The sequence below is a fragment of the Mesoplodon densirostris genome, chromosome 9, assembly GCF_025265405.1.
Source record: "Mesoplodon densirostris isolate mMesDen1 chromosome 9, mMesDen1 primary haplotype, whole genome shotgun sequence".
In the NCBI taxonomy this organism is placed as follows: domain Eukaryota; kingdom Metazoa; phylum Chordata; class Mammalia; order Artiodactyla; family Ziphiidae; genus Mesoplodon; species Mesoplodon densirostris.
The window spans coordinates 9,144,668-9,158,888 of NC_082669.1; the positions used below are offsets into that span (position 1 = coordinate 9,144,668).

The following is a 14,221-nucleotide window of genomic DNA, read 5'->3' on the forward strand; positions in this document are numbered from 1 at the left end:
AGAGACAAATGTCTCACACTCACACTCACACACCGGCAAATGTCTGCTGTCTGTCCAGTGATAAATCATTAATCCATAAAGTACCACTAACTCAGACTAATTAATAGTATGAATATGTGTCTCTACAGCTAAATTTCCCAGATGCCCGAGGGCTCTCAACTCACCCCTCAGCTGAATGAACACCCCGTGTCCCGCGTCCGAGGCGGGTCCGAGGATTCACCACCCGCCCCTCACCCTGCACCTCGCCCTTCACAGGCCCCACACACAGCCCCCTCCCCACCAACTCCATCCCAGGCAGAGAGAGTCCAGGCACAACGTACATCTGGACACTGACCTCATTCAACTTCGAGTTTGTATTCGCAGCAAACGATCTGTAATCTGCAAGCCAATTACTTGTGTGCAAATAAACGTATTAAGGTTTCTGAAAGCAAGGTACTCTCTGAGTTCAGTTAAACAGGCCCCTGGAATCTCCTCTGTGACGTCCATCCAGTGACTGACATCACAGAGAACGCCTGAACTGCCACCTCCACGTGGGTGCTTGTGCGTCCCGCTTCCTCTGGTTCTGCAGGGGACCCCAGGCCTTGCTCCCCGTCAGGCTGCTGCCTTCAGAACCACTAAGAGGTACCCTCGTCCCTGTGCTTGGTCACCACATGCGCATTTTAGACAGTGGAAGAGAAAGGAAGGCAGAGAAGCAGACACACAGACACAGCAAATCCGCACCTTCCCCGGGGCCAAGGCCGAGCGCCCACCCGTGGGAAGTCGGGCGTGTCCAGCAGGGCAGCGATCTCAAGTTTGTGGAGGAATTCGGGAAGGTGTTCGAGGACGCGGCCGGCTCCGGGGAGCAGGTGGCCGAGGCTGGACCCGACGTCCAGCAGGGAGCTGAGCGGGCTGCTGGCTTCCGCAGCGAGCAGAGTGTCCAAGGGAAACACAACACGACCTAACCAGTGCTGGACATGGTGCCTCACAAGCATCGCTGGAGCCGGGCAGAGAATGAAGAGCGTTATTTGATTTTATTCTCTTGAGCCTGGGAGACGCCTCTGCTGTGCCGTATAAAGCCCTCTCCATTGGCTCCATTCTGGGAGCACGCTCAGCCATGCTGGTATCGTCAGGACATGCCAGGAGAAGAAATGACCAGCTGTTAAAAGTCAAATCACTTGCAAACAACTTTTTCTGTCTTTGAGGTGTCCGGAGTGGCTATTTAAGAAAAGGGTCACAATAAACTGATTCTTATGTGTGAAACAGTTTCCATCTACCTATGGCTTCCCTGTGTCACAGCGCACACATCCTCCCGTCCTCCGAACCCCTGCGGGCTGTGTGCTGGTGCTGATTTTGTGGATGAAGGAACTGAGCTCAGAGAGATTCAAGGGCTTCCCGCACCATCACAGCTGGAAGATTAGGGCCAGGAATGAACCCTGGGTGCTTTAGAAGCATCAGTGGTTCCGGACACTGGGACCCACCTGTGCTGTCACCACTGACACACTCTGTGTTTTACTCATTCACTGCATCCTCTCTGTTCGGGGACAGGCAGGGATTTTTGACTGTCATGGTCATTGATGTGGCCACAGGTGCAAGAACGGCCTTTGGCAATACTAGTTGCTTAGCACAGGGAGCTCTACTCAATATTTTGTTATAACCTGTAAGGTGAAAGAATCTGAAAAACTAGATATGTATGGATGTGTAAGTGAATAACTTTGCTGTACACCTCAAACTAACACAATATTATAAATCAACTATACCTCAATTTAAAAGATTAAAAAATTAGAAACTTAAAAAAAAGATTGTGTTATGAGAAAATGTCAATCAATCAATAAACATTTCCAAAGGGAACACTCCTACACCGTTGCTGGGAATGTAAATTGATATAACCACTATGGAGAAGAGTATGGAGGTTCCTTAAAAAACTACAAATAGAACTACCATATGACCCAGCAATCCCACTCCTGGGCATATACCCAGAGAAAACCATAATTCAAAAAGACACATGCACCACAATGTTCATTGCAGCACTATTTACAATAGCCAGGTCATGGAACCAACCCAAATGTCCATCGACAGATGAATGGATAAAGAAGGTGTGGCACATATATACAGTGGAATATTACTCAGCCATAAAAAGAAACAAAATTGACTTATTTGTAGTGAGGTGGATGGACCTAGAGTTTGTCATACAGAGTGAAGTAAGTCAGAAAGAGGAAAACAAATACCGTATGCTAACACATATACATGGAATCTAAAAATATATATATATATGGTTCTGATGAACCTAGTTGTAGGGCAGGAATAAAGACGCAGACGTAGAGAATGGACTTGAGGCCCCGGGGTGGGGGAAGGGAAAGCTGGGACGATGTGAGAGAGTGGCATGGACATATATACACTACCAAATGTAAAATAGCTAGCTAGTGAGAAGCAGCCACATAGCACAGGGAGATCAGCTCGGTGCTTTGTGACCACCTAAAGCAGGGGTATAGGGAGGGCGGGTGGGAGGGAGACGCAAGAGGGAGGGGATATGGGGATATATGTATATGTATAGCTGATCCACTTTGTTATACAACAGAAACTAACAACTTTGTAAAGCAATTATACTCCAATAAAGACCTATTAAAAATAGTAATAATATAACAAAAAAATCAATAAACATTTCCAAAAAATACTATTATAGCTGCTTAGGAAATACGTGTTGGATGAATGGGTAAGCTAATACACACTGCCCCTTCCCACAGAGCAGGAGGACTCACAGCCAAACTCCCCCACTGCTTTCACCTGCATTCTGGATTTCCAGGTTTTCAAACTTGGGCCCTTAGGGTTCTGCGCCTGCCCCTCAGCTGCTGGCTCTGCCCTTGACCTGCAGGACCGAGACCCCTGCTCCGTCTCTCACTCTCTCTCACACAATGATGTGCCTGTGTCGTCAGTTAAGGCAACAGCCTCCTCAGCAGGAGCCAGGGGTGCAGGCTCCTATCGCTTTCCCAGTCGCCTTTCTAGCTGCAGCTGCACATCAGAAGTGGCCCTCGGGGCACTGATGGGAGTGACCTGCATGGAGTCCCAGCACTGACGGCCAGAGGAACGCACTGGACGTTAACCTGGAATTGTGTTTTGTGATAAGCTTCACAGATCCACTATCAGCCGGGGGAAGCTGGGAGTGAGCCCAGCCTGCTGGACCCCAGCAGTGTGGCTGGAGTTTACCTGGGAGGCTCCCCGAGTGTGTCTTGACAGCTGACACCTCTGAGCAACACCGCATACCCATCAGCTTCCCTGGAGCCTCACGGATAGGAGGAGCTGGTGTTATTAATGGTGGTGTCGATTCCATTGTGTCTGGGAGACCAACTCCAACCCAGTGTCTCATCCTTATGGCCCTCTGTCAAAGTCATTATCGGGTCCTGAGAAGCACCAGTTTCAAATCCGTGGCTTTTGTGTACCTAACAGAACTGGCCGCCAGGGGTGCCCGTGGTGCAGCGGAAGAGTGGCCATGGGAGGGGATGCAGGACTCACCGGCCTGCGTGTGAGCTGCAGGCACGGATCCCACCGCGATGCACGTGGCCTTGCAGAGCATCGGGACGTTTAGGAAACGTTCATCCTCCTGCTTATGGGTTGGAAATGAAAATTCTGAAATTTTTAGAATTAATTCTCATTCTGAAAATTAATCTCTGTTCTCAGCGTGTATATCACCCACTGGATTCCTGAAGTTATTGAAGAGAGGGGGACCACGAAGCACACTGGGCTGGAAGGACAGATCTGCCCTTTTCCTGAGCCCCCAAACTGTCCTCCCGGATGTGGGGTACTGAAGCCGTCGCTGATGAGCCCAGGTGTTGGCAAAGCCATCCCTGGGGAGAAACCTGGAGCAAGACAGTCCCTAAGGGTCGAAGGTGAAGGGTCTGGAGACACAGGTAACGATTCCAACAGTGGAGGCCGGAAGATGAGGGGCTTCGAGCAGAGGCAGAGGCATGCCCGCGAGCCGGTGTGCAGCCCAGGGCGCGACTCCTATCTGCAGAGGGTAACTGGGCCTGCCCTCGGGGCAGCTGTCCCCGCGGCCATTTCCGCCCCTTCCCGCACACCCGTGTGCGTATGGGCATGTGGAGGGCAGGGAACAGCTGGGTCACCCAGGGAGGGGCTGCCCCGTGTCCCCCGCCATCTGCACCCCTCCCCCGAACAGGCCCCGGCAAAGGTGAGCACGTCCCCTCTCCGGACAGAGCCCACGGGCCCCAGGACGTGACGGGGGGCAGAAGCGGCCACAGCCAAGGCGGGGGAGCAGCTCTGACTCAGAGGGGCCACCGGGGAGTTGGGGCCACAGCAGAAGCCAGCCTCCCAGGTAAACTCCAGTCAAGTGCTGATCAAAGAGGAGGGAACCTGGTGCTGGGCTCAGGTGGGGACTTTGATCGCTGGTCCTTCCCCGTTGAGCCCATTGACTCCAAGGACCCTGCAAAGTCTCCCGGACGCCCCTCGATCCCGAGCCCCACCCCGAGGCTGCCCTTCTGCCCCCGACTCACCCCCACGGGCCCCGCTGGCCGACCCCAGCCCACAGTCCTCTTCCCCTTACTTTGTATACGAAATTCCGCAGGTCCAGGTTCCGACCCATCAGCACAATCAGGGACAACACTGGGCCCCGGACAGGCGGCGCCCTCGCTGCGGACCCGGACTCTCCATCCTCAGGGAGCTTGAGCAGCAGACAAGGAACGTCCCCATCGCACCGTCGAGACAAAGCCACCGTCGGGGCACTGGAGAGAACCCGTGTCAAAGCACGAGGGTCGGACGTGACTACAGCTGAGATGTGCGGCCCCCAGACTCAGAGCTCCTCTGATGACGAGCCCCTTGATGGCCCGTTTTCCCAAAACGCTGAGGATTCGCCTGTAGTTTCATGGCTCCCAAACCTCTGTTCCATTTCAAACACTTTGAATGGAAAGGTTTCTAAAATGTGCGCGTCGTTCCCTGACCCTGTAAGCAGCCTGCCCTCTGTGATGGCTTGGGAGCAGCTCAGGACTAGCGTCCGCCCTCCGCCCGCAATGCTCTCAGAAGACCCCTCCCTCCTGACATGAAGTCTTAGCCTTTGCTCGCAGGTTATCAGTTTTCATTGGTATCAGTGTGAACTATTTTTTTCTCCTCCATCTCCAAAATTGAAAACCATATGTCCAAGCCTGTTATCATTTTTGAAAAGAAAAAGTAAATAAAGTGAAAAGGAGGGGCTGAGGACAGCTGTGCTAGTGTCTGGTGCATCACTGTTCCCTCCGTGAAAGGGTCAGGGCTGCGTCTCTGCCTAGCAATGACTTTTGATTAACAATCTTTGTAATAAGACAAATTATAAAGCAGAATATAAAAAAGAAAAAAACAACAGACTTCCTGTTGTGTTTATACTCTGATGGATGTGATTACTGCAAAATTGTTTGGGCCAAGCAAGACCCTCTGTGAACAGAAGCTACTGTTCCCTTATTAGGAGCCTTGTCAACAGGGAGAACTCATCAGATGCTTTCATATAATGCCATAAAATGCCCCCCAAATCATTAAGAAATAGCAGAAGGGATTAATGGTGGTTCTCCAGAGAAAGAGAACCAATAGGATGTGCATATTCTGGGAGATTTTTTTAAGGAACTGGCTCACTCAATCGTGGGGCTTGGCGAGACCAAACTCTGCAGGGTCGGCCGGCATCGGGAGGCCCGGGGCTGACGTGGCAGCTTAGCCCCAGCAGCCGTCTGGAGGAGGAATTCCCTCGGCCTGGGCGCACCTCAGTCCTTCAACTGATTGGACGAGGCCCACCCACATCACAGAGAGTAATCTGCTCAAAGTCTGCTGATTTCAATGTGAATCTCATCTAAAAAATAACTTCACAGGGACATTCAGATTGGCATTAGACCAAATGTCTGGGTACCACGGCCCACACATATAGACATACAAATTAACCACCACAAATGGTTAGGTAATCTAATATGCTGACGTACATTTTGAATCTCTGAGAGAGATGTTAATTGTTTTCACACATAATTAACCAAAACCCCTTTTTCCACAGGGGACTCATGCGGTACAGACATACCTTGGGAAAGATTTCCTTATTCCACTGTTTCCATTGTGGCCTCTAAGGGAAGGTGGATGCCTTTGGTTGAGAGAGGGCTTCAAAGAGGAAGCAGGAATGGGGTGGGGGTATGCACATCCACCCTTTGCTTTGATTCAGGAGGCCCCTCTTTGATCAGTTCTGTAAAACGGGCTTCTGTGGAAGTTCTCCTTAAATTGGGATCATTGCTCCTGGTCTCGTGTGGGCACCAGAACTGGCTGGTGAGGGTCCCTCTGCATCTGCGATGGGACCCTGGCCTTAGCCACCATCTCAGCATCACCCGTGGTCCCCAAGCAGGATCACATTCCATGCATCTCTTAGAATTTAGTCCCAAGGCAAACATTTTCTTAAAACGTGTGTACACCTCTTTTCAACCAACGGGGAGGTCCCAGGTGCCATCGCGCAGAAACCCCCAGTCACGCCGCATGCAAGAGCAGCGCCCTTGCAGCGCCTTTGCTTCCACACGTTCTCTGTGCTTCTCTACTCTACTCTTTATCTTTTTTTAATCTTCCTATGACCATTTTCCCTGTTTGTAAGGTGCCTGAAGCAGGCGGGGAATAAGAAAAACAGAGATAATGCTCAGTTTTGTTGGGCTGGAAATATCACGGGTGAGTCTGTTTTAAAGTCAGACAGGCATCTTTCAGCTCAGGCTTTGCTTAGGCTGGTCCAGTCAGTTATCAGACACACGGATGCCGTGCTGCTGGTGCCTTTCCTACACGTCCATGTCCGGCTCGGAAAACTTCAAGGTGCCAGGGATCTACGGCAGGCAGATCCCCACCACTGTGACCCCAGCACACATGCGCACACACGCACGCAGACAATTAGATATTTGAGTTCACAGACTCCCTGTAAAAGTGAAAGTGATCCCTAGGCAAAGCATCTGCATTTTTAGCAGAAGCTTGTTTACTGAGCATCTGCCAAAACCCTAAGTGTGCTCAGAGCAGCACCCCAGAGGTGGTCCCCACTTTGCCCAGCTGACAATTTTAGACTCAGAGGTGCAGAGAAGCTTTGGAAGCGATCACTGTTCTCAACCTAATTATGACCAGAAAAGAAACACCAACGGTGACGGGGGAGAACTGGAAATAGCGGGGGAGGTGACTGTGAGACGTCAGGGCGTGTCGAAGCAAAGAAGTGGGATCGATACTAAGAGGCTCCTTCCACGTGACAGACAGGAGCCGGGCCTGGCTGCCCGTGTCCCAGCGGGCTCGGATCGGCTCGCGCAATGAAGAGGCCTGGATGGGAACGAGCCCAGAGGGCAGGAGACGGCTCTGAGGGCCGTGTGGAAGGGCTGCAGCCCCACACGGTGGGAGGAAGGCGGGGGGGACTCAGGCAGGGCCCAGAAGGAGGGCGACTCCAGCTCCTGCCGTGGGACAGCCCAGCGGCTGGCGGCACCTGCAAGCCTCAGCTTGCCCGTCTGTGCGGAAGAGGCGGCGATAAGACCCACAGGTGCTCCAGGGGGACCAGAGGAGATCACTGTGAAAGACACACAGCCCGGGAACATCCACCAGGACTGACTGGAGGCTACCGGCACAAACAGAGTTTTGATTAACAGGAAATGTGAAGAAAGATGAATAAAGATTAGATGCGTTTGTTGATTGAAAAGTATTTAATTTAAGAGAGACAGAGAGAGACTTAAGCTAGTAAATTCCTTCTTCGTTTCCATACTCCACCGAGAAGTCTGTGGGTCAGCATCATGCACCCCTGCCCTACCCTCGCCCCCCGCCCTGCACCGAGCACGCAAGCTGGCCCAGGGTGGGTGGTGTAATGGGGTGCCCACCCACTGAGGTGCCCGCTGGCCTTTCCGTCCCAACCCCAGTGCCCTCCCCTCCCTCTCCTCCTTCCTAAACCAGACCCTAACCACCCCCTCCCAGGGCTTCAGACAAGATAACGGTCCTACTACCCACAGATAATGTCACACCTCGTGTGAATTCTGATCCTGGGTTCTCCATGAGCCCTTGAAGAAAACGGCAGTTGCCCAAACCATGTTGAGAAAGTCACCATAAATGGGCCAGATCAACACAAAGTCATTTTCTTTCGAAGGCAAAGTTATCAGACTAATGAGTTAGCAGGACCCCACACGTGCTATGGCTCATTTAAGAGCCCAAACTATTAAACAGGTGTGGGCATCCCCAGGCTGTGGGCATCTTTCTGCACTAATGACTTGAATAGAAGCATAGAAGACGTGCCCGTCTCCTTTGTGACTGGCCAAGTTGAGAGACAAGTGACACTCTGCAAAGTAGATCAGGGTCAAAGATACCTCGAAGGTTAGAATAATTGGCCAGAACCAGTAAGAAGTACTCTTTGCAGAGATCAGTGCACTCAACCCTGAAACGCAGGCTCAAAAATATTTACCTAAGTGTAAGTAGGAAAACAGAGGCCCCATTAGAAGCAACCACTTACTTTTTTCCACTGGTGGTGGAGGATCTGAAGTTCCCCAAGTTAAAAGGACCATAACGTCCATCCGGATGGTGTGGGAGCGGGGTGGTCTGCATGACTCAGAGCCCAGGACGAGCTCCCTCAGGATCAGACGCTCCAGTGGCTGGTGGTACCTCCCAGGGCACACGGGGCCAAGTTCCTTGGCGTGGGCCAGAAACCCTTAGCTCCGCTCACACACTGATTATTTCTTTCCCTCTTACGGAGGGAAAAAGCCAGAATGAGCCAGTTTTTACCAGTGTCTACTCTGACATGAGTCCTGCCAGCAACCATCCGCTGCAGCTTTTAACCAACGGAATGGGAGGTGCTGGCAAATCCCTGCAAGGCATCTCTCTCACCAAACCGTGTGCCAGCCAGGCATCCCTGATGCTTTACGGAACCACTTCGAGAGACTTAAAGAGGCTGGGCCAGATCCACCAAAGGCACTCGTTCCTGCCCAAGGGAAGTAAGGCACGGGGTCAGGACGCTTTCTCCCTCTGCGGTGGGGGGCCCCCCGCACGGAAAAGATCAGCGCTCTCGGGAATCCCTCCCCCACCTCCGTCTGTAAGAACCTGGAGGGTGGGCGGGCAAGTCTGCTGAGGATGGTGGGAGCATGTATCCCAGGCCCTCCGAACACGCTCAGTCGTGGAGGACAGGGGGAGACAGACCCTCTGGTCGCCCTCTCGGTCTATTTGGTCCTGACTCTTCGACCTCACTGCTGCCTTTAAAAGAATAAAAATGTGGCTGGAACACAGAGGGAGGAAGTCGCTGTTGATCCGGCACTGCAGCCTACGAGGCTTGGGTGCGTCCAGGGTGGGTGGAGGGGATTCAGTCCAGGATGGCAGTGGGGGAGGTGAGCTCCAGGGTCCGGAAGTCTGTGATTTGGTTTTGACGGGAGCTGCCGGGGTTCAGGACGGAGCGCGGGCAGAGGGGAGCCTCCCAGGGGCACCGCGTCCCGGAAGAGCTGGCCCGGCCCCTTCCCTTCCCGCTGCCTCTGGCCCAGGACCCGAGGCCTCCATCCTGCGAGTCTCCCGTCGCTCTTCACAGCCAGCGGCTTCTCATCACGTCCGTCTGAGCCCCCAGCCCCGTCTGCAGGGCGGCTCCTGGGCCCGGTGGCCCCACTGTTGTACACTGTACACTGAGATTCCACGGCACACGCGCTTCTAGACCTTGCTGCCCATATTGTCTGTTGATCTGGCGAGCCAGCCCACAGGCACCGGCTCCCTTCGGGGCTGGGGGCTCCAGCTTCTGGAAGCTCACACAACGGGAAGGGAGATTTGCAGTGAGTGAATGAGTGCGAGCTCCTGCCTTTTCCCCAGGACCTCGTGCCAAGGAAATGTGCCCCCCACGCCGGGAACCCTGTGGCTCTGACGTGATGAATTCAGCACTGACTGAAAGTAAGGCAGAGGCACCCAGAGAGAGAAACAGTGAAAGGTCGCTACAGATTATAAGTAGTGACACATAACATGTGCTGCCAACCTCACCACGTAGAAAAATCTAGGCCCCAAACTGTCACCTACCAAACACGAATTTGTAACCTAAGACACACGTGGATTCATGGATACACTTTATACCCCAGCGAGTAACTTCGTTACTTATTTGAATGCCAAGAATGCAAGCTTTTTTAACGCCCCCGCCAATGACCAAACCGTCCAGCCACTCAGGGACCGCCCGCAGCGACTCACCTCGTGAGAGATGTGCACGCAGGAAGCACCGCACAGCCGCTTCTGCAGCAAAGGCACCTCAGAACGCGAGCCTTCTAGAGGCCCAGCGCTCCCGCCACGGAGCGTCAGCGACCCCTGGTGGCCACTTGCTAATCGGGCAGCAACCCCCGGGGCCGAGAAGATGGCAACATTCTGAATCTACAAGGGCTGGAAGTCAGCTAACCTGACGCTCCTCGCACAGCCCTGTGGGTCAGCCACTGAAATCAACTCACTGCTCCATTCCCGTCACAAGTTCCCTGAATAAAGATTTCAAACCAGATCTGACCACTGTTTACAGTTAAGGCAGCCGGCGAGGCGGTGTCCTCACCCCACCCTGACCCCCGCACCCCCGCAACGCGTGCTGTCCGATAAGCCGCCTCTGATCTTTTCCTTGAAGACCCATGTGACTGACCGCAGACAACTTGAGACCGTAACTCGAATTTGGGGTTCCTAGCTTCTAATCCGTTTCTTTCTCAATGCAGGTTAATTCTTGATTAACTCTTACTTGTCAGGGCTTGCGTTTAGCCCCAGGTAACAGGAATGTGAAAGTAAACGTCCGTTGAGGCTCAGGTGATTGTCAATAAAAATGGTCACTTGAGGGCTTCCCTGGTGGCGCAGTGGTTGAGAGTCTGCCTGCCGATGCAGGGGACACGGGTTCGTGCCCCGGTCTGGGAAGATCCCACATGCCGCGGAGCAGCTGGACCCGTGAGCCATGGCCGCTGAGCCTGCGCGTCCGGAGCCTGTGCTCCGCAACGGGAGAGGCCGCAACAGTGAGAGGCCCGCGTACCGCAAAAAAAAAAAAAAAAAAAAAAAAAAAAAAAAAAAAAAAAAAGGTCACTTGAGAGCCATCTTCGTGGCTAGTGCTTCTGACAGGTTGTCTGCACAGGAAGTAAATCCTCACGCGATGCGCTGAAAGATCATCTCAGCGAAGTCGCTGCCAAGGATCCAGGTGAAATTCACCGGCTCCTCCCTCCACGGGCAAACCCAGCCCACCGCCACAGCCCGCGTCCCCACCTCCTTATTTCTGGGGCCCTAATCAGTGTTCCTCACCCACCGTGGGGACGACACGGCCTGACTGCTCGCTGCCGTCACACTAAGCGGCTCCCACGATGCAGTCAGATTGGACCCGGCTATCCCTACTGAAAGGAAATCAGGCTGTCGTGCGTCAGTTTGGGAATCAGTGGAATAAGTATCATCACCAGTTTTATCCTTTCTAACCCCAATGAAGACAACATTATGAAACTGAAGACCCCATGGTCCTGGCAGAGGACGATAATGCCCTTGGGGGGCCAGCTTGTTCTCTGATCTCCTGTCTTCCTCTTTACATCATTCACACTCAACCCCCAGCCACGGGGGGAGAGGCGAGAAGGGACCACACGAGGCCGACAGCTCCAGGACGCCGAGGGCTTGTGAGGCGGGAGAAGCAGCAAACTGTACCTCTGAGTGGGAAACGTTTGCTTCTAAACTGCTGCTGCTAGTTTCATCTGAGATGTGGAGAGAAGATCGAAGCTCTTCAATTAACTTGGTGATGTTCTGCATCAACTCTTTTACTTTTACGTCTGAAAAGTAATCAGAAGGAAGGAAATCTTGTAATAATAAGTGTTTGGGCTATTCCCGACCGTGAAGACGAGATTTGGCATTAAAACCTGGAAAGGACGTTTCCTCCACTACATCCAGCCCATAATAAGCACAAAATAAAGTCATCTCTTCCTCTTCTGGGAGGAACTGAGATCATTTTACCAGAAGTAAAACAAAACCCCAGGTTATGGGGTATTTCTACTCCCTTGCTTCCTCTAAGACCTGTGCATTTGACACTTGACTCTCGAAAGAGGTGTTTTTTCTGAGGGAATGCACTTCTCTCCACGTATCCATTCATCTCACTTTTCCTAACAAGTGGAGATTTGCCAGGACTCTTCAGACTTGACTTGTTGATGCTGCAAGGGTTTCAGGAATAGCAAGACTGGACAGACGGGGCAACAGAGACTCCCAGATGTGCAGGGAGGGAGGGCCAGGGAGACACCCAGACCACAGAAGCTTTTCTCTCTCCCCCTCTTGGTTTTGGTACCCAGGACTTTAGGGTTTCCTTCTCAACCCCAAATACATCAGACCCGCCAGGCTCTAAATTGTTATTTATCATATATAGATAGCATAACTCTACCTTAATAAGTTTTATTTTAGTAATATATTTGTATGATAAACTAAATTTAATTTTTAATCAAGCAAACTTGGAGGAACTACATACCTACCCCCAGTTACTGTGAATTTGCTAAGAAAAGTCATAATGGGATTCCCAGACAAGAAAGTCTTCTCGAGGCTTTGGGTCAAACTAAAATGGCAGAAAATTAAAGCTAACTTAGGCAAGATAAAACACCAGGAACAGTGCTGCAGTGAGTACACTGCCTCAGTTCTCAGGAAATGAACTAGAGAACAATATTGCCTTTCCATAAGATTCCTAGAGATTCCGACACACGATGTCTCTGTGTGTGAATACCCATCAATCCCGGATGCCTGCCAGGCAAGATGAGTCAGGGGAATAAGGATGGGTAACAAACAGCTTCTCACAAATGCGAAAGGAACCGATAGGATAGACCGTGGCATGTATGAGAAATCGGGGTACCGAGAAGTCAGAGGAACATCATTCCTTCTGTGAATAAGTCACTTGCAGAATACAAAGACCCCGATTTCCTCTTCTGGGGGAGCACACTTTTGAGAACACACTACAAAATGAATCCAGTGTGAAGGTCATTTGAAAAATCGCTGACTGCTTTTTTTTTTTTTTTTTTTTTTTTTTTTTTTGTGGTACGCGGGCCTCTCACTGTTGTGGCCTCTCCCGTTGCGGAGCACAGGCTCCGGACACACAGGCTCAGCGGCCATGGCTCACGGGCCCAGCCGCTCCGCGGCATGTGGGATCTTCCCGGACCGGGGCACGAACCTGTGTCCCCTGCACCGGCAGGCGGACTCTCAACCACTGCGCCACCAGGGAAGCCCGGCTGACTGCTTTTATAGAACTTTTTCAACACCATATTGTAATCTCAGATCTCGACATGTTGATCCAACTTCTTGATCCCCAGTAAAGCTAGCCTTAGCGCTAATGCTGCTCCTACAGTTTACAATTTAAAAAGTTAAAGTCACGGGACATTTTGGTGTTGGTGAGAAAACACATGTGTTAATGGTACATTGTACACATTATTGTCTGAAACTCATAATTTAAAATGCATCGTCTTCATAAAGGGAGACTGAGGAGGTCGGGGCCCTGCCAGAGGGCACGTACATGTGCGTGTGTAGCATGGAGGCCAGTCCGGGCTGGCATTCACAGTCCTGCTCGCTGGCATCTTCCAAGCTGCTCCTGAAGCTTTCCAAGGCGCCAGACAGATTCCTGATAAGACCTTCACAACTCAGCTGATGGGGAGAGGTCCCTATCTTTTCCAGCTCCTAGAAAACACAGCAACGCTACAGTTAGAAACATATTTATTTGTTGGTAAGAGCTCAAGTCTGGAGACCAGACACGCATGCATTCTCGCCGGGCATCATGTGGACTGTAAGCTGTCAGCCTACTGTCCTCAGTCTCAGGAAGCACCGCAGAGAAGATGGAGGATGTCTGATCTTGTCCAGTTGCCCTTGGGCGCTGCTGGGCTTTGGAGGGAGCCCTTGGCTGGGAACCAGGAGAGCCCAGCTCTCAGCCAGCTCTGCCATTTACCCAGAGGACAAGAGGACATGGCAGGGACGAGCACCGCCCAGCTGAGGACCTGGCACATGGCCTCCTGGCCGGAAAACTGAAGCTTTTCAAAACCCACAGCCACAAAACCGATGACTGAAAAGAAAACATGTCTATTTCTCCATAGGTCTGCCCGCCTTGAAGGTCTGCAGTGCAGCCTGGAAGTTTCCAGGCCTCCCCTCGTCTGGGGGAGCAGCCCTGAGGACTTTGAGCAGCACCGTGGAAGAACCCCCGGTCTAGGCCCTGACTCTAAGGCTGCATGGATACATTATCAGCATCTTTTACAAGCATGAACAGCTTTATAAGAGACCAATCACTTTGCAAAATATACGTATACCTATAAATTGATAAAAATGT

General features: G+C 51.9%; 1 protein-coding gene across 1 annotated transcript in view; it reads right to left on the bottom strand.

The window, feature by feature from the left end:
• The window catches only part of ABCA13 (ATP binding cassette subfamily A member 13), a 252,433-nt gene that overhangs the window by 221,588 nt on the left and 16,624 nt on the right, over nt 1-14,221 (bottom strand). The window contains 6 exon segments of the mRNA XM_060108829.1: nt 750-914; nt 4,532-4,712; nt 11,579-11,708; nt 12,396-12,475; nt 13,415-13,581; nt 13,705-13,801. Coding sequence (XP_059964812.1) covers nt 750-914; nt 4,532-4,712; nt 11,579-11,708; nt 12,396-12,475; nt 13,415-13,581; nt 13,705-13,801 — 820 coding nt within the window.